The sequence below is a fragment of the Columba livia genome, chromosome 1 (assembly GCF_036013475.1).
Source record: "Columba livia isolate bColLiv1 breed racing homer chromosome 1, bColLiv1.pat.W.v2, whole genome shotgun sequence".
Taxonomy (NCBI): domain Eukaryota; kingdom Metazoa; phylum Chordata; class Aves; order Columbiformes; family Columbidae; genus Columba; species Columba livia.
In genome coordinates this window covers 77,645,221-77,663,572 of record NC_088602.1, presented here as the reverse complement: position 1 = coordinate 77,663,572, position 18,352 = coordinate 77,645,221, and the positions used below count along the sequence as shown (strand labels likewise).

Sequence of the window (18,352 nt, the reverse complement as noted above, 5' to 3'; positions counted from 1 at the left end):
GAGCACAATAGATTATTTTCTCAACACTGTAGAAAATGACATATGGCCTATTCATAAAATCTTCCTCCGTTCTATGGCCAAAACTTTATATCGCCATACAAAACTTTAATTTATATTCACATGACACATCTTAAGTGTGGAATCTACACCATAATTTCCACACTGATGTTTATTTTAAAAGACATGTTATAAACTAATATGAAGATGAAAGCGATCTTTGGTTTAGATGAAACTGCAAGCTGACAGTCTTATGTAAAAGACAAAAGCAAATCCAGCTTACATATCCCGCCACCAAAAACTTTTTGACTTTTCAATGAGCTTTTGTGACACTGTGAATGATGCCAGTGCTGCTTACTAAAGCTCTAATCCTCACAAAATAAATTAACTGAGCTCAAATTCTTTCATCTCTTGTTTATAGACATGACATTTGTAGTGAAAACATTAGTGTTAGTAAGCTTGCATGACATCCATCAAAGTGATTTCATGCTTCTTTGAAGATGATTGTTAAATTTATTTATTTTTTTTTTATTGCTGGTTACAGATAAATGTGTACATAGCATGCATAAAATTAAACAAGTTAGTTTTTCCTCAACAACAGATTAGGCTGTGCTTTCGCATCATATTGAAGGACAACACAGATCCTTTATAATCTGTTTCATAGAGAGTTATGTGCCACATGACCACTTCCTTTTTAAAATATTAAAAGTTTATCACCATATTTCGAGCAGACAACTATAGTTTGAATGACGTTTCTTTGCGGTTTTGACAGTGGCACTCAGCTGGTATTTAGAATGATGCTAACTTGTAAGTGCATTTACCTACAACAACTAAAAGATGGCTGGAGGTGGCAGACATCAGCACCTTTTCACAGTATTACTTTAATGAAAACAACAATCAAATTTCAAAACTCACTTGGTAAATTATGATTGAATTTACTAGTGTTATTTAAATTTAATTTTGCTGACAGAGACATCTTGTTGAACTTTACTTCCCTGTGTCTCAGGACTAAAACTGAATTTTGCTCCTATATTTGGAAGGTTTTTCCTTGTTACCTGTCATGATGTACTAGATTTAGAGGTGATAGATTCGACAGAAAGACAATATTAGTACACAGTGCTTAAACATGAACACAATGCAAACAGTCTTTCTATTATTTTAATTATAGACCATATTTATTTTCCATATGCCGTCAAGAAAGCAACTAGCTGTGCTTTGTAAATGACAGTAAATTCAACAGGAACCAGGCCTGGAACATACTCCCTGTTTTAATGACTTGAAGCCATCTGTGGATAGGTCTTTCGTAGAAATCTCTTTTTTTCTGAAAGTTCAACCTTCTTTCACTAAAAATTACAAAGCCCTATCAGCTATTTTAATTCTTTTTCCCACATGCTCTATTCATATTTGTACCAGATTCTGCTTTGAATGTGTGTGGACCTGGTTAACATCATATGCAATCTTTTTTCATTGTTTTATATACTTTTTCTATGTTTATAATCATGATTGTGGATATTTTTTTCATATTTTTCTCAGTGAGATTCTTCTAACTAGCTCTGTGAAACTGGAATGTTTTGAGGAAGCTTAAATCACTGTGTTTTCCTCTAAAAGGCTCTGCAATGTGATGGATCTGGATCAGCCTGTACAACCTGTCTGGAGAAGTGCATATGTGCTATAGGTAGAGACATTTTGTGTTTCATTAACTTCTACATGACTTGAAGAAGACAGCAATAATGTGCAAATCAAGCCAACCCTCCTCCAGTTTCCCACCGAATCTGGGATTCAGAACAAGTGACAAGAATTTAGTGAGATAAAACAAGATGAGGACTTCTCAAGCAGGAAAAAAGTCCCATCCACTATTACTAGAACAAGTGCCTATTCATCACTCCTATTGTACCATGAGGAGTAGAGTTAACAAAGATGAAAATGAAGAAATCAGGCTTAGGTTTTGACTCATTCCATCATTTACACAAATAATGAAACCTCTTATTAGTTCAGGCAGTGGAAAGAGTCCTTTGATTGTTTTTTTTTTTTGTCCACTCATTTCCTCCAAAACCAGAACAACTGCTAAATGTCCTTCTGTCCTTTCTGTTTCCCTATTTATATTTTTTCAAAGCAAATATTGCTTTCTTTTTCCTTTTTAGTGCGATCATATATAGTAGGAAAGTCAATATGGCCAAATGTATAATGGAAAGAAGTCCCTCATTGTGAGCCTTGTTCCAGATAATACCACTGTTTTAGGTTTTAGACACCCACATAGTTTGTGCTCCATTCTTAAGTCACTCTGGCACTCTTGTAGATTCATTTCCCTAAATATGGGAGTTTTCAGTGTGCATGTGTTTTCAGAGCTTGGTGAATTTTTAATATTGAGACCTCTAGTGATATTATTATGTGACTTTGCTAAATCTCTTATTCCACTACTACATTGCTTATAATTTCAAATATTTCAGCTTCCTTCCCCTTCAGCAGCTTCCTAGAAGCTTTACCAATTAGAGAGTTTAGAGAGGAATCTAAATTCTTCAGTTATCCTCCACTATTCAAGTTTTGGAAGATACTGTACTGATAACTTAAGCTGTGAAGCCCTTCTGTTGGTATCAACAGAGACAGGGGCAGAGAACCTGATCCCTAGTATGTTATCCTGAAGACAACTTCATAATGCTGAAGAGACATTTTTATAAAACTGAAGGTTGATTCTGAATAACACATACATACAGTAATAGGAAATGGCAATCAACTGTAATTTAGTGTTTACTTACTAGGAACTGAAGGGAGAGTAGTAACAGTTGGAATCGCAGTTGGCTCTACATAATTACTTTCATCACACTTTCCCTTTGTCAGGCTAATGTCATCCAATGCAATTTCGCTTTGACCAGGCTTTTTAAAGGCATCAAATATAACCTGAAGTTCATGAAAAAAAGAATTAGAATTTTTTAACTTAATGAAACAGCTTCCTACGATGAACCATTCTGTCTTCTTTCTTGAATGCTGTTACTTCCACTGAAATCTACACTGGTGCTACACTCAGACAATGGCGTCAGGGATGAGACAGGATTCCTTTCAAAACGCTGTGGAAATGGAGTGGATCATTCTCAGGAATGCAGTAACATCTTTGTATAAAGCATGAACGTGATTTAAAACTATTCAATAATTTTACTTTTTATATATAAATACATGTAATTTTTGAAATAGAAATTTTATATCACTCATCAGTCCAAACTTCTGCGGACCTACTGGCATATCCCCATGAAAAACTGGCATTAGTATAATTTGTTTGTTATTGTGTTTTATTTCCACATATTTAAAGTCATCTTACTACCAAGGAATTTGCACCGGTGAAATGCTGCTAGGTGTATCACTCATCCTAAGACCATAAAGCACACATTTCCTGGAAATCTGATGCAGTTGGGTTGCAGATGCATTTACTTCCTCAGATGGTAAATGCATCTTTCTGGCAGTGCTTTTGCACCAATCAAAGCTTTTATAGTAGAACCAGCCATCCCAAATGCTTATTAAAAATGTTTTCAGTAGAGAGTTGCTGAAAGAATTGTCTAGTATAAGTTTCCTTTTGTTTACAGATAAGTCAGGTTGGTTGTTAACCACGTGATACCAAATACATTTCTGTACGGAACACATTTCCGTACGGAACACATTTCCAGTGAATTTTTCTGTAATTAATTAGTGAAAATACTGCTTCAGAATCTGAAGTTACTCAATTTAAATCTTTTCATGGCTAAGTGCCTCATATCACTCTCATTGTCAAGATTTTAAACTCCACATCGGATTTTGACAGACTTTGAACACTCTTGTAGAAAGCTCTCTTTCATGATAGCATTGATTTTCCCATGGCAATGTTAAGGTTTTCTGTTTTCTAAAATAATAATAATTTAAATTTCAGAGTAGTGAAGGACTGGATGACAATTGAAATGGGGACTCCAGTCTTCTGCATGCTAACTTTTATTTGATGACATGCGTTAGTAAACAGTGCTAGATATTATCTTTGGAGCTGTGGATCATTGAGTTCATTCAGCAGAAAATTCTGAAATTAGTTTAGTTAAAATATATTTTTAAAGAACTAGCAGTTTAACAAACCTTAAAATCATATGTTTCATTTAAAGTTACTTGTCCATAATTCCAGTTGTTTCCATAGTTGCCTTCTTTCTGGAAAATGATCTTTTCCGAGCCATGCTCATTACTTATGATAACTCTTAAACGGTAAACGTTAGGACTGTACATGAAATACCTAGAGAGGGAAGAGCAATTTTAGTATTATTAGAACAAAGCGAAATTTCACAAAAAAGTATCAAGACTTTTATTTTATAAACAGTTTTATGGAATTCAGACAAATTTGCAATAAGCATGAAAACAAAATGGATCATATGTTTAACTGGAAGTTTTACTTGGTACTTTGCTGTATTTTCTGCAGCGGCCTAGCTAAGCTTTATAACAAAAAAACATGTCAGGGATTCTTAACATCATTTCTGTATAGAAATTAATATTGGATGCAGCGTGAAAAAGAAAATACATTGAAGCTAGCTGCAAGCATCAAGCCTTTAAAGGAGACAATGTTTCAGGCCTAGAACTGAGACTGATCATGGAAATCCAAACAGAAGCAGGCTTGTGTTGCTGGCACATTGACTTGGATTAGTATTTTATATGAAAGAAAGTTATTTGGTTTTATTCTAAAACAAAGTATATATTTAGGAATTCTGTAAGGATACCAAAAGCTTAGACAAGATGGATCTGGAGACACCAAAGGCAAACTCCGAATACGGACTCTCTCTCCTATGAATCCAATACCTATGGGTGTTGAAATATAAAATCCTGCAAGATAATGAGCACATGTTAGTCAGCACAGAATTACTGTTTGTTTGTTTTGTTTTGTTTTGAATGAGAATTTTTATATTAAAAATAATAGCACAGATAGTGTTGCATGACTTGGAAGATTCCTTACATGACAAATGTGAATGATTTTCCCAAGTTACATTCATCAGCCAATGACATTAAAATCAGCTTTTAAGCTTTTTGGACACTCCTCAGAACTAAACATGATATAGGAAACTAGTCCTTTCAAAATCAGTGGGAAATCTATCTTTTATTTAGTGAAAGCAACAATTCACCTGAGCAGTTTCTACTTAGTTTGTAAAAATGTCTTCCTGTTCAATATTTCTTGCAATTTTGCAAATAAATTTCCCGATATTTTTGTAATTTTTATCCATATAATAATGGGAAATATGGGTTGCATGTTGAGGGGGTGAGAAAATGACTACATTAGTATTTTAAGCAAGGTGAAGCATGATAAACAAAATATATATATATATTACATGGGAAAACTGGGTTTTTAGATTTTCGTGAGTTCATTACCTGTAGATGGGATTTTGGACTTCTTGCTGTCATATGGAAAGATAATGTGAGGTCAGGCTACAGAAACATTGTGATTTGTCACAAGAAAAGCAAAATTAGGCAGAGTTAAAAGTCCTAAAATAAAGTTATTGCTGTATTGAAATCATGGCTGTATTGGATTTAATTTATCTACCTATCTAATACTATATTTAAATACTATATTAATAGAATATATAAATAAATATATAATTTAAATTACATATAATATATTATCTTATTTATACTTCTAGAGTAGCTAGCTTTTTCTTGTGGGAGGTTGAAGTACCTGAAAATTAGTTTGAAACCTGAATTAGGTCTTTCATTTCCTTTATTGACTTAGAAATCATGCATTAAAATATACGTGGTGTCTAGCTTGAAGAAAATGGGCATAGCTTTCTTTTTCAGAAGAGGTCTTCATACAGACAAAATCAAAGTTCTCTGCCTTTGTCTCATCAGTTTCCTGAGCATTCATAATCAATTGTTGAGTGTGTATTAAGTCCTTTGTTTTTCAAGAGCAGCAAAACAAAAATACACTGTCTTTCTGAAATTATGTAATAGCTACATACTGATGATGCAGCTCACATTCTTATTTCAAATACAGGTCATAGAAATTTGAATATTTAATATAATAGCAACACTAAATATAGGAACATTGCATATGTCAGCTTAAATGTAACTCAGTGAAACAGAGAGCACCTAAAATAAACTATTATTTGCAAGAGAGCTAGAAATCATTGCTTTATTAAGCAAACTTTATATTATTTCACTTTATTTGTATTCTGTGATTTAAGTGGGAAGATAAAACAGTGTTCTGAAGGTTGTTTAGAAAACGTGCATTTACTCAGAGACAGGTGAATAATTTCTGTCTAGTAATGTACTGAATAATATTTTTTTTTCCCCTGGGAGTAACTTTTTCTAGAATAATTTGCTTTTTTTTCCAGTTATTTGTCACTGAATAAGTTCTGTGTAAGTCTTTCATAGAATACAAATAACCATTGCAAAATTCAAATTATGTTAATTAGTTTTCACTGGACTGACCATCTGAGAAAGAGATTGGTTTTCCTGTTGAAGCAGAAAAAAGTTTTGGAGTCTAATTCTGGTATATACATTCATGATACACATTCAAAATCTGATTCCTATCAGTATTATCTCTTTCATTAAAACCCACATTTGATATGATCACTCTTCCAATTAAGTTGTTTTGCTATATCAGTTGCTGGAGCATTTGCTTCTTTTGCATGTGCTGAAAATTATTGTGTTTGGTGTGCTACTCTAACTGGGGACACAGGTGCCCTATGTACCCTGCAAGTCAACTTTATGTTAAATAAAAATTATTCTGTGGCAACCATGAGGATGTCACTAGTAGATAGGGATGAAATAGAAGTGATTTCCCTATATAACTACACTTGTTTTTCTTTAAGGTACACATGTAGCTATTCAACCTATAAAACTGTTGCACAATAGAAATGCCTTTCTCAGATAAGGCACTTTGGTACATTAATTACATTGAAACTTGACAACACTTCACATTTTAATCACTTTATGTGTTCCTTTACTTCTTCTTTTAGTTTTGGTGTATTTCCAAAAGATGGCAATGAGCAGCATAAAATATTTTGTCTGGTAGCCCTGACTCACTTTTATGGCAGAATAAAAATATGTCACAGCACTACCGCTACGAAGAATCCATTGTGCAGTGGTATAACTTAAGCTTAAACAAGCTTCTCCTTTAATCTATAAGCAACTTGTATTTGAACTTACCTGACTCATTGCCAAGTGTATGATCAAAATCAGGACCACTCATAAAAGGAAAGTTGGGTCCCTGAACTCTCTCCCAGTCTGAATCATCATCTAAATCTTGTATCCAGTAGCAAAGGCCATCTTCAAAAGTACAATTGATTTTTTCATAATCTGTGAATAAGAACCTCTAGTAAATAAAAACGACAGAGATGTTAAGTATTTTCTCAGAAATACAGAAGAATGAGTGCCAAGCAATGTAAATTTTTTCTGTGTTTGAAAATTGGAGCCCATGGTGACTCAACTTCCTTTTCCGTGCAGTGCAACATAATTGCTCAAATAAATGTGTCATTTGTACTTGTTAACAAAACACAACTGCTGAAAGTGGGCCTACATGCTCTTGCAGTCGTTCATCAACCTTCTTTTTTGTTCCTTCACAAGTAAAGTGGTGGGTGAATGAGAGAGCACCCCTTGCATAGCTAACACCAAGGACTAACCATGCTTTTTGACTCTCTTCTTTGCCAGGGTCTGGTTTGTCCTAGCTGACAGGGCCTACCACCGGAGCCGAATACTCCCAATGTAGATGCTGTGCTATATGCACCAGGGATGCCCATTTCCTCGTCCTTCTTCTTTGCTCCTTCTTTGCTCGCATATATTTACGGTGTATTATTGTCACTGTAAATTTACTGCATCTGGACTTTTTCCAATGCCTATTTGCTGAAGTAGGTATTTTCCTGGATGTTAATTTTACTATTTGGGAGCACAAGTTAGGACATAAGAAACTCTGGAGAACAGATCCTGTAGTGTGATCGCAGAATAATGATTAGTGACAGTGACTTAAAAGTGTTCATCAGCGAACAAAATGGCTGAGAGGCATCTGATGGAGGTATGACCAGAGTCTTACTCTTATTTAAACAGATTAACTTTGTAAGATATCACCCTGCTGCTAGATACAGGCCTGTAAACCAGTGGACGATCTTAGTGAAATCAACAAATTGATCTTTAAAATAGGAGGAAATTTCTCAAAGTGGATCTAGTAGCGGACTGTGGCCAGAAAATACTGCTTCCCTTTCCATCTCCCGTTTGTCAAATTGAAAATATAGTTTCAGCAAACTTTTGGGATAACGAACAAACACACATACAAAAAAAAAAAAAACACTTACTGTTTAGTTCACTTGCATTAAATGCAGTGTACATTGCGTTAAAGCCATCGTGATTTTCAGAATAATCAGATACGAATTGTGCTGTAGCTTCATGAGAAAAAATGTAAATTGTTTCAGGATTAATCCCTGACAGAGAAGCTGAGAACAAATAAAGAATAATATAGTCAGAGAAAAAACAATTCCATGTGTATTGAAATTCCCACTGTTGTCACAAAAACACAGTGGATTAGCTTTCTGAGTCTTAAAGAATGTTTTCCCTCTTGTACTGTGATCCTGCCTACAATAGCTTCAAAATCCTAAAGACATTTAGCTGTCTGGCTGCCATGTAAGTATTTTGCATATCCCATCTCTCATATCCTCAAGTATGGATATCAGCTTGTAGTACACATATTCAACACTATAATCTTCATATCCTTGGTAATTATGCTGTAAATGTTCGTAAAATTTACAGATATGCACTCTGAAACTCTAGAATCATAGTATTGATTACATGGTTTTGTTATGTATACTTACAGTTTAATAATTAACACATACACTTACTGATATTCGAAGAATAAGGAAACTCTGCAACTGCATAGGAATTTAATTTTGTGATGTATGCATGAAGGCACAGGAACAATCACAATGTTCTGACAAGCAACTGGACAGGGTGCTAGATAATCTCAACTAAGTTCCCTTTCCCATGAGATGTTGGATCAGATATCTTTCAAGGTCCCTTCCAAACTAGGCACTTCTATGATTCTAAGGTGTAATGTATCTAAATTTTTACTTCAAATTCTAAGTTAATTTAAATTCACTCGTATAAATTCCATATGTGTGAAATGAAAGGACCAATACACATCATCATACAGTAAAATAGTTGCTTCTCCATTTAAAGTGGATATGATGCCAGGCAACAACAGTTAGACTAGTGACGGTATTCAGGATAAAGAAAATCCTGAATTTCTCACTCTTTTCTGAAAGTTTTTACCTCTGCTCTCTCTCTTCTGAAGTCCTCACCCAGTTTTGCACAGAGGGACTTCTTGCTTTCCTGAGGAGGAGCTGTTTACCTAGTCATATTACTAGATATTTGAAACAACATAAAATTATTAGGGAAAGACAATGGGCATAATCTTTTACACTTTTAATTATATGTGCATTACTTTCCTTCCTCCTTCTCATATTCTTTTACTTACTTATAAGGAGAGTCTTAATCTGTAAATGCCTTGTAGTCCTCCTTCCCTCTACATTTGGTATTTCCAATACATGGAAATCTGCCACTCAAACTGCAAAATTTTAGGTAATCCACAGTCTCTAACGTTGTCTTTATGTATTTGTGGTATCACTTATCATCCCCACAGCACTCCTTAAAACCATGCAAGATAATCATTGCTGCAGAGAATGTTATCGATGGAAACTCACAAATAAATTTAAATGCCAAAGGGAGGTCAAGATCAAAACAGTACTGAAAGGGTAGAATTTCTCCATTCTTTATTTTGGTATTTGACATTCCCACTCTCTCCCTGTTTCCAAAAGTAAGGATAAATAATCTCTATATATTTGTCTTCAAGTACATGCATACCACCTCTGATGGAATTCAGTTGGATACACTGAGTCTTGTGAAAAATCTCAGTTTCCCACAATAGAATGTAGAGACAGAGATACCATCTACATTTCAAAGTCTGAGGAAAGCAATGTCATGCTTCCAGTGAGTTTCAAGGAGTATCATAGTACTTCTCCCAACAGTTTAAGTTTAGATGCTTTAATTTTATGTTACCATGTGTGATGTTACAGGATCTTCTGACAAAATATTTCCAATGAAACATGGACCCCACAAGACCATAGTTCTGGTCAAGTTATCAAGATTGTTCAAATAAGTTTTTAAAAAAAACAGGTAGACATTTCTTAATATGTTAGGGAAGCATTTATCTGGCCACTTTGTAAGAGTAGATATATATATCAAGATCAATTGTCTAACACAGTAATTTAACACATACTAATTCTCCACTTAAACATATGTATGCAGTTTTTTTCACCTCAGACCCTTATTTTGCCACTTACATTTTAATAATGGAAAAGTAATATTAAATAAAAAATAAACTTACCTCTTAAAATTTTGTTTTGTCCTATACCTTCAAAAACATCTAAAACGTCCGCATATTGTTGTGTATCAAAAGAGGTGAAGTTCAGTTTAATGGACAACCCTTGAGGCACTCTAATATAGCAAGAAAAAAATAAACCTTAAAACTTAAATTCATATTCTAGTAATCTTTTTTTGACTGTAGTAAATTCATTGCTTGAATGATGCCAAGTTCAGAAACAATGTGAAATTTTTTAATCAAGATGACCTCTTCAGCTAACTTCTAGTTTGTAACATTAGCAAAGGAATAGGGCATAAACCTTTTGTAACAGTAAAAGTACTCCTTTTCTCACTGGTGTTACATATATTTTAGGAACTGAATCTTTTAAACTCTAGAATGTGATACTCAGGTGAACAGAGTTTTGTGGGCTTTTTCATTTGTTTGTTGTTAGGTTTTTGTTGTTTGTTTGTTTGCTTGTTTTTGTCTGTAATCTCATAAATTTACAATTATTTTTACAGACATGTTACTAATAGATTACATCTCACTACTCAAGTTGAATTCCTGAAGTCAAAGGAATAGTATTATAGTATCAATATGAATAGTGAGAAATCAGAATCTCTCTCCTGAAAGTCCAAAATAATGTCTCTTATGATAAAAACAGGATTTACATGAAGATTTGAGGATCTCTGGGAACATGGAACATGTTATCAAACCTAACCATCAGCTAGCAAGTTTAATAAAAGAAGTAATTTTAACTAAATGTAAAAAATGTTGCATTTTATTTTGCTGCAGTTTTGGTCTTTCAGTAATCTGTCTTTAACTAGCTGTCTCATTGCCTTTGCACTAAACATACATAGTAGTCCACATTCTAAAACTCTACTATCACAATCAATTAGCTTCCTATACCTATTTCTGTTGCTTTCTGGAATTGAGAGACCCAGTGAAGACAGCTTTTACACAGCAATCTGCTGGTGCTTGTCAGTACTAATTTGTAGGGAAGTGCGGTGAAAATATTTGAATATTTGCATTTGCTTTTTATGTGTGTGTGTGTTAGTTATATATAGTTGAAAGGTAATCTTTCAGGAAGCTAATCCTTCAGGAAAATATTAGGCATACTTTTCTTACTCTTAAAAGGAGAGGAAATTATATCTTCATTTGAGGAGGAGTTAAATTTTCCTAAATATAATGAGGGAATCTTTCTAGACAAAAAAGGTAGAGAGAAATTATCTTTAGTATGTATTATAGGGTGACTTTTAACAGCTTTTACAGGCTTAATAAAAATAATAGAACAAAATGTCTCTCATTGGTTACTGAAAAACCCAAAAGGCTCCCTCATAGAAATAATTCTGTTTGAAACTAAGACGAAATGTGAGTATCACTTTGAATTTTTCAGGCCTTTACTGTCAAGTGTTGCCATATTTTTTTTAAAGCAAATAACTGGCAAATAAAATCAGATGGTTTCTTTTTTCATCAATCAATCTGTAGCTACACAGATCTGTGGCACCTGTGCTATATTAATTACAATTACTCATGATACTTTCCAAAACTGAGCTTTTGTTAGCTGCATACCTGGTATAGATATCAACCTAATCAATGCTTCTTGCAGCTATAGCAGCATTTGAAGCAAAATTAACTGCTCAAAAGGAAGCAGTGCACTTGAAATCTGATTTATTTATCCTGCTTAAATTCTGTGACGCCGTGAACTCAGGAACAAGTCAGGCTTATATTCTGAAGGATACAATTTTGTGCTTTTCATATGACACACCTATATCTTAAAACCAGGTGCAGCCAGTAATTATTGGTGGATAGCATTGCTGAAGATGAAAAGGAACAAACGTACTAAACAGAAGGAAAACCATTACTTTCTCCTGAAGTGTCAAGGGGAAGATGAAAGTTCTGAACAAACACAAAGGCTAGCACTTCCAAAGGAGCCTTGGGAATGAGAACTCCAAATCTTATCCAATTTTACAGGCATTTCCTTAGTCTCCTTTGAAACCCTTCTACCAAATTAATATTTCTCAGAATCAGAGTGGCCATTATTACAAAGCCATAATCTGAATTACTGCCTTTCAAAGCAGTAATTACTGAAGTGGAGCATCTCCCTTATGAAGAAAGGCTGAGGGAGCTGGGTCTCTTTAGTTTGGAAGAAGAGGAGACTAAGGGGGGACCTTATTAATGTCTATAAGTATATAAAAGGTGAGTGCCATGAGGATGGAGCCAGGCTCTTCTCGGTGGCAAACAATGATAGGACAAGGGGTAATGGGATCAAGCTGGAACACAAGAGGTTCCACTTAAATTTGAGGAAAAAACTTCTTCTCAGTAAGACTGACAGAGCACTGGAACAGGCTGCCCAGGGAGGCTGTGGAGTCTCCTTCCCTGGAGACATTCAAAACCCGCCTAGACATGTTCCTGTGTGACCTCATCTAGATGTTCCTGCTCTGGCAGGGGCATTGAACCAGATGATCTTCTGAGGTCACTTCCAATCCCAAACATACTGTGATACTGTGATAATAAGGATTTTTAGGAGCTTCCAGATTGCAATCATCTAACATTTTAGATGTGTGCTTTAGGATGAGATTTATCACATACTATGGCTAACCTTTTCTTCCCCCTGTCCTCTGAAGTGCACCTAGAGTGCCAAAGTCAAATAGCTGTCCCTCCCTGTAGGTATGTATCCTTGATTAAACAAATTCCACTTCTTGTGCCTAGGGTTCAAAAGGCATTTGGTGCTATTATGTCAAAGGATACTCATGCGCTTTTTTAAACATATTCCTAAATGATGGAGGAGCCCAGATACTGTTAACTCTCGAATGAAATATGTACCTGTAAATGACAAGGGAGTTCTTGAAGACTCTATCTGTTTGTAACAGTTATATCATATAAAACCATTATCTAAAGAGAAGTATTTATTGTAATACTTTGAAACATATATCTTGCCATTATTTTGAGTTAAGTAATTTATTCTGAACTTACAAATATGTTCTGTGCATGTATATAATACAAAAGATTTCTCAAATTATACCTAAGAATCTTAGTAAGTGGGAAAATTATTGATACAGTTAGGGGGTTTAGGCATGTAATTTTTTAAATAAAAGTTGCCTAAGGAGAAAATGCTATTACATATTTTCCACACTGGGGTATTTGGGAATCCAAACAAATGGCATAAGGTCAGTGTGCAGGAAACAGTATCACCTCATAACCAAAAAGTTTAGATAGATAATAACTGGAAAATGGCTTACAGTATAATCCACTGGCAAATTATATTTTCATTATATGGCTTTGGATAATTCATAGAGTGAAAAAACCCAGAGGAATCAGTCAACATAAATTTTCCATCACAAACTGAAGCTGTAAAGATATAATGAAGAACATTTGTCAAAATACCATTTGAAAAACAGAATCAGAACCAACATGAGGGAGATCTTAGATATCAGTTTACATGGATTACCTTGGAAGTGGTTTGTAAACAATGGGAAGACAAAGTAAAACACACTACCAACTTACTCCCACTTCTAATTCCTATGACTATATCATCTCAAAACACTATATGAGAAGAAAAGCAGTACAGAAAATTCACTTTTAAAATAGAGACAGTACAACTAAACTAGTCCAAACCAATCCAAACAATTAAAATCCAACCATTGGATTCAACTGATGCAACTCTTCTTCTTTAATTTCATTTTATACATTGGTAAGGAAACAAGATCTTGCCTTAACAGTTCTTACCTACTGCTACTTTAAATCAGGAAACTGTGTGTGCACTACCAGAAAGAACTTTATGTCATGTGAATAAGAGCAAGAAGGGATATGGTTAAATATCACTACCTCTACTTTTATGAGCTTCCTAGACCCTTGTCTAGTATGTTACTAAGTACTCAAAGAGATAAGTGGATATCCCAAGTTTCCTGCCAGCTATCAAATTCATTCATCTCAGTTGAATGTCATCCATCATCATATATCTTTTCCAAAAGCTTTTATTAGTTTTCTTTCCTTGGTGGTACTATTCCATTCAACACATGTTCTTCAGTTTAAAAATCAGTTACCTAAAAAAAATGTATTTTTAAGCCTCAGCAAGATTTAAAATGCTAATTCATGTAGAGTTATTTTATTTCAGAAGACACTGAAGCACTATTGAAGCTTTTTCTGCATTTCATGAACAGTACTTTAGGAATCTGTCTGAAGATGGTTTTCTTCAGTTTTTCAGAAAGCATCATAGAGCTTTCAAATAAGGACAAAATCAGCACCATACATGATTTTCTGTAGAGGTATGGACAAGATCATCAATGTGAGACACAGTCAGAAATTAGATGGTGCTTTCATTAACATCAGAAATGAAACCATACCTATAATGACTGTCCAAATTATGAATAATCAATCATACTGAAAATTCAATGGAAATTTCACTGAGCTTACTCCTCCCCTGGGAAATGCTACATGAAATGACAAATTTGGGCTCCTTGTGTATTCATTTTATAAGTGTAAAATTCTTTCTGACTGCCGCTGTAGCAAACACAACATAAAAGTTAAGCTTTGTTTCAGTAAGATTCAGACGTGCACTGTTGATAAAGACTGTGCAGAATGAACTTCACCAATTATTATGTGTCTAATTTGTGATACGGAATAGAAACATATTCCCTTTTATAATCTTCATGGCTTTTGGGCAGAAAAGAGAACACATAAGATTTTAAATACACAGAGAAAAAAGGTACATGAAAGAGATAGTTACTATTTTATATAATCTTTTTATCAGAATAGGCTATAGCTCTAGAGCTGGATAGTGGTGTAGAAGCACTTCTTCTGTCCATTTTGATTAGTGTGTTTCCTATCATTACCAACAGGCTAATATTTACAACCATTTCCCATTGAGAATAATAAAATCAGTGTGAGAAAAAAAAAGAGCCCAGCTTGTTATTAATGAAGATTGCAAAAAAGAGGTACTGTTAACAAGTGGTTAACAAGACACACCCTGATTGAAAATTGAGTTAATAGCACTGACAGTAACAAAATGAGAATATACTGTTCTCATAAAATTAATGCAAAGGTTTACTGTTTTCAACAATTCATTTCTGTTCTTGTTTCCTTTTATTTGTTTCTTGTTTTCTCTTAAGAGACAGTGAGTAACTTGAAACAAGACACAAAGACTCAGGCAAAAGTCCTTAGGCTGCTCATCCACAGCAATAGTCAGGGTTTAGTGTCTCATGAATGAGCAGAAAAATAGTTGGCACTGGTCCTATTTTCCTGAACATCACAGAATCACAGAATGTTTGGGATTGGAAGGGACCTCAAAAGATCATCTAGTCCAATCCCCCTGCCAGAGCAAGAACACCTAGATGAGGCTACACAGGAAGGTGTCCAGGCAGGTCTTGAATGCCTCCAGAGTAGGAGACTCCACAACTTCCCTGGGCAGCCTGTTCCAGTGCTCTGGCACCCTCACTGAGAAGAAGTTTCTTCTCAAATTTAAGTGGAACCTTCTGTGTTCCAGTTTGTACCCATTACCCCTTGTCCTATCATTGGTTGTCACCGAGAAGAGCCTGGCTCCATCCTCGTGACACTCACCCTTTATATATCTGTAAATATTAATGAGGTCACCCCTCAGTCTCCTCTTCTGCAAGCTAAAGAGACCCAGCTCCCTCAGCCTTTCCTCATAAGGAAGATGCTCCACTCCCTTAATCATCTTTGTTGCCCTGTGCTGGACTGTCTCCAGCAGTTCCCTGTCCTTCTTGAACTGAGGGGCCCAGAACTGGACACAATATTCCAGATGTGGTCTCACCAGGGCGGAGTAGAGGGGAAGGAGGACCTCTCTTGATCTACTAACCACCCCCCTTGTAATACACCCCAGGATGCCATTGGCCTTCCTGGCCACAAGGGCACAGTGCTGGCTCATGGTCATCCTGTTGTCCACCAGGATCCCCAGGTCCCTTTCCCCTACACTGCTCTCTAATATGTGATTTCCCAACCTATACTGGAACCTGGGGTTGTTCCTGCCCAGATGCAGGACTCTACACTTGCCCTTGTTAAATTTCATTAGGTTATTCCCCGCCCAACTCTCCAGCCTGTCCAGGTCTCACTGGATGGCAGCACAGCCTTCTGGCGTGTCAGCCACTCCTCCCAGCTTAGTGTCATCAGCAAACTTGCTGATAGTGCACTCTATTCCCTCATCCAAATAATTGATGAATATATTGAATAATACAGGCCCCAGTACTGACCCTTGAGGCACTCCACTAGATACAGGCCTCCAACTAGACTCTGCCCTACTGACCACAACTCTCTGGCTTCTTCCCTTCAGCCAGTTCACAGTTCACCTCACTACCCGTTCATCCAGACCACACTCCTTCAGTTTAGCTGTGAGGATGCTGTGAGAGACTGTGTCAACTGCCTTACTCAGGTCAAGGTAGACCACATCCACTGCTCTGCCATCATTCATCCATCTTGTTATGTCCTCATAAAAGTTGATGAGGTTGGTCAAGCATTACTTCCCTTTGGTGAAGCCATGTTGACTGCCCCTAATGACCCTCTTATCCCTAATATGCCTTGAGATGGCACCAAGGATAATTTGTTCCATCAGTTTCCCAGGGATGGAGGTGAGGCTGACCTCCTGGAGGTCTATAGTTACCCACGTCCTTCTTCTTGCCCTTTTTGAAGACTGGAGTAACATTTGCTTTCCTCCAGTCCTCAGGCACCTCTCCCACTTCCCAAGACTTGGTAAAGATGATCGAAAGTGGTCCAGCAATGACCTCAGCCAGCTTTAAGATGCTCACAGTATTTCCTCATTGCAGGGAGAAGGCAGCTGTGATTAAAGGTGGGCAGGGTTACAGAAGTCATTACATTTCTGACTCCTCCTGCAGCCCTCAGAAAGGCCTCAGTTGTTCACCTAATGAGACAGGAGACATCTTTTGTAGGAACCACTTACACTGCTTCCCCAACATGCATCTTGCTGTCTATTTCTATTTACTTCTGTTGCATACAGGTCACATTAGGAGGGCTTAATCCTGTTATCCTTGGGAAAAGCTCCCAAACTGGTCAGATCAAGCCCACATAATTCACTTGACAGGACCTTTCTGTACCAAAGGCAGTATGTTACTTCCTGGCTTCCATATGATTAATCTCTCTCAGCACTGTGGTGATGCTGTGAGGTAGGTAGTCACAAAATGTTATCCTACACATACAATAACTGCAAACAGCTCCTGGGATCAGCCTCCAGTCTCCCTTTCCTTACACTTACGTGTACACTTATGGCTGCTTTTCAGCAATGCCAACCATTATTAATAGATGCTGTTCAGTTTTTCATGTTTCTCTAGAGACCCTTTAATTGAAATTGCTAACTGCACTTTTGTAATGCCTTTTGTTACTACACTGCATTGCAGAGCTGGAGAGAAACCCTTCAAGATCATTTTGGTCAATAAAACAAGACAACCAAAAATATGTTCAGTTGCCTGAATCTCTTCTGAGAATTTTACTGAATTCAGTGTAATGCAGGAAGATGCTATTAAAATTCACCCTTGCATCCTATATTTTAAAATGATTGACATATTCTAAAATCAGAAGTACTAGAGGGAATAGTAATCAAGATGAATAAACAAACCAAGTTATCCAAAGGGCAATAGTCCATTGCGTGCAAGAGCACTTGTAACACAAACCATGAATTGGCTGTGAATCTCATTGTGAAACTCTGAAGCACTTCTGAAAATCTAGACAGTTTTAGCTTTTGTATGACTGGTACAATTCCACTGTGTTCACTGTTCCACAGAGCAGCGGCTGCTCTGTACAAAAAAGGTGCTCAGGGAATCCACACAGTCAGATAAAGGCAAACAAACTCATTGGCACTGAAGGACAGGAACTTTTTCAGTTAAAAGCCAGTCAAGTTTCAGGTTTGTAAGTTTTTCACAGAATCACAGAAGGGTTGGTGTTGGACCTCTGGAGGTCACCTGGTCCAATCCCCTGCTCAAGCAGGGCCACCTGGAGCTGGTTGCCCAGATTTTCACATCACCACCTTGCATCTCTCACTGTGGTGGCAGCAACTTG

At 36.1% G+C, this 18,352-nt stretch overlaps 1 protein-coding gene across 1 annotated transcript in view; it reads right to left on the bottom strand.

Moving 5' to 3' along the window:
- The window catches only part of TMPRSS15 (transmembrane serine protease 15), a 56,156-nt gene that overhangs the window by 24,108 nt on the left and 13,696 nt on the right, over positions 1-18,352 (bottom strand). The window contains exons 7-13 of the mRNA XM_065048833.1: positions 13,570-13,678; positions 10,355-10,464; positions 8,271-8,408; positions 7,132-7,281; positions 4,713-4,815; positions 4,084-4,234; positions 2,751-2,892 (exon numbers count right to left, since the gene is read on the bottom strand). Coding sequence (XP_064904905.1) covers positions 2,751-2,892; positions 4,084-4,234; positions 4,713-4,815; positions 7,132-7,281; positions 8,271-8,408; positions 10,355-10,464; positions 13,570-13,678 — 903 coding nt within the window. The remainder of the gene's footprint in view (positions 1-2,750; positions 2,893-4,083; positions 4,235-4,712; positions 4,816-7,131; positions 7,282-8,270; positions 8,409-10,354; positions 10,465-13,569; positions 13,679-18,352) is intronic.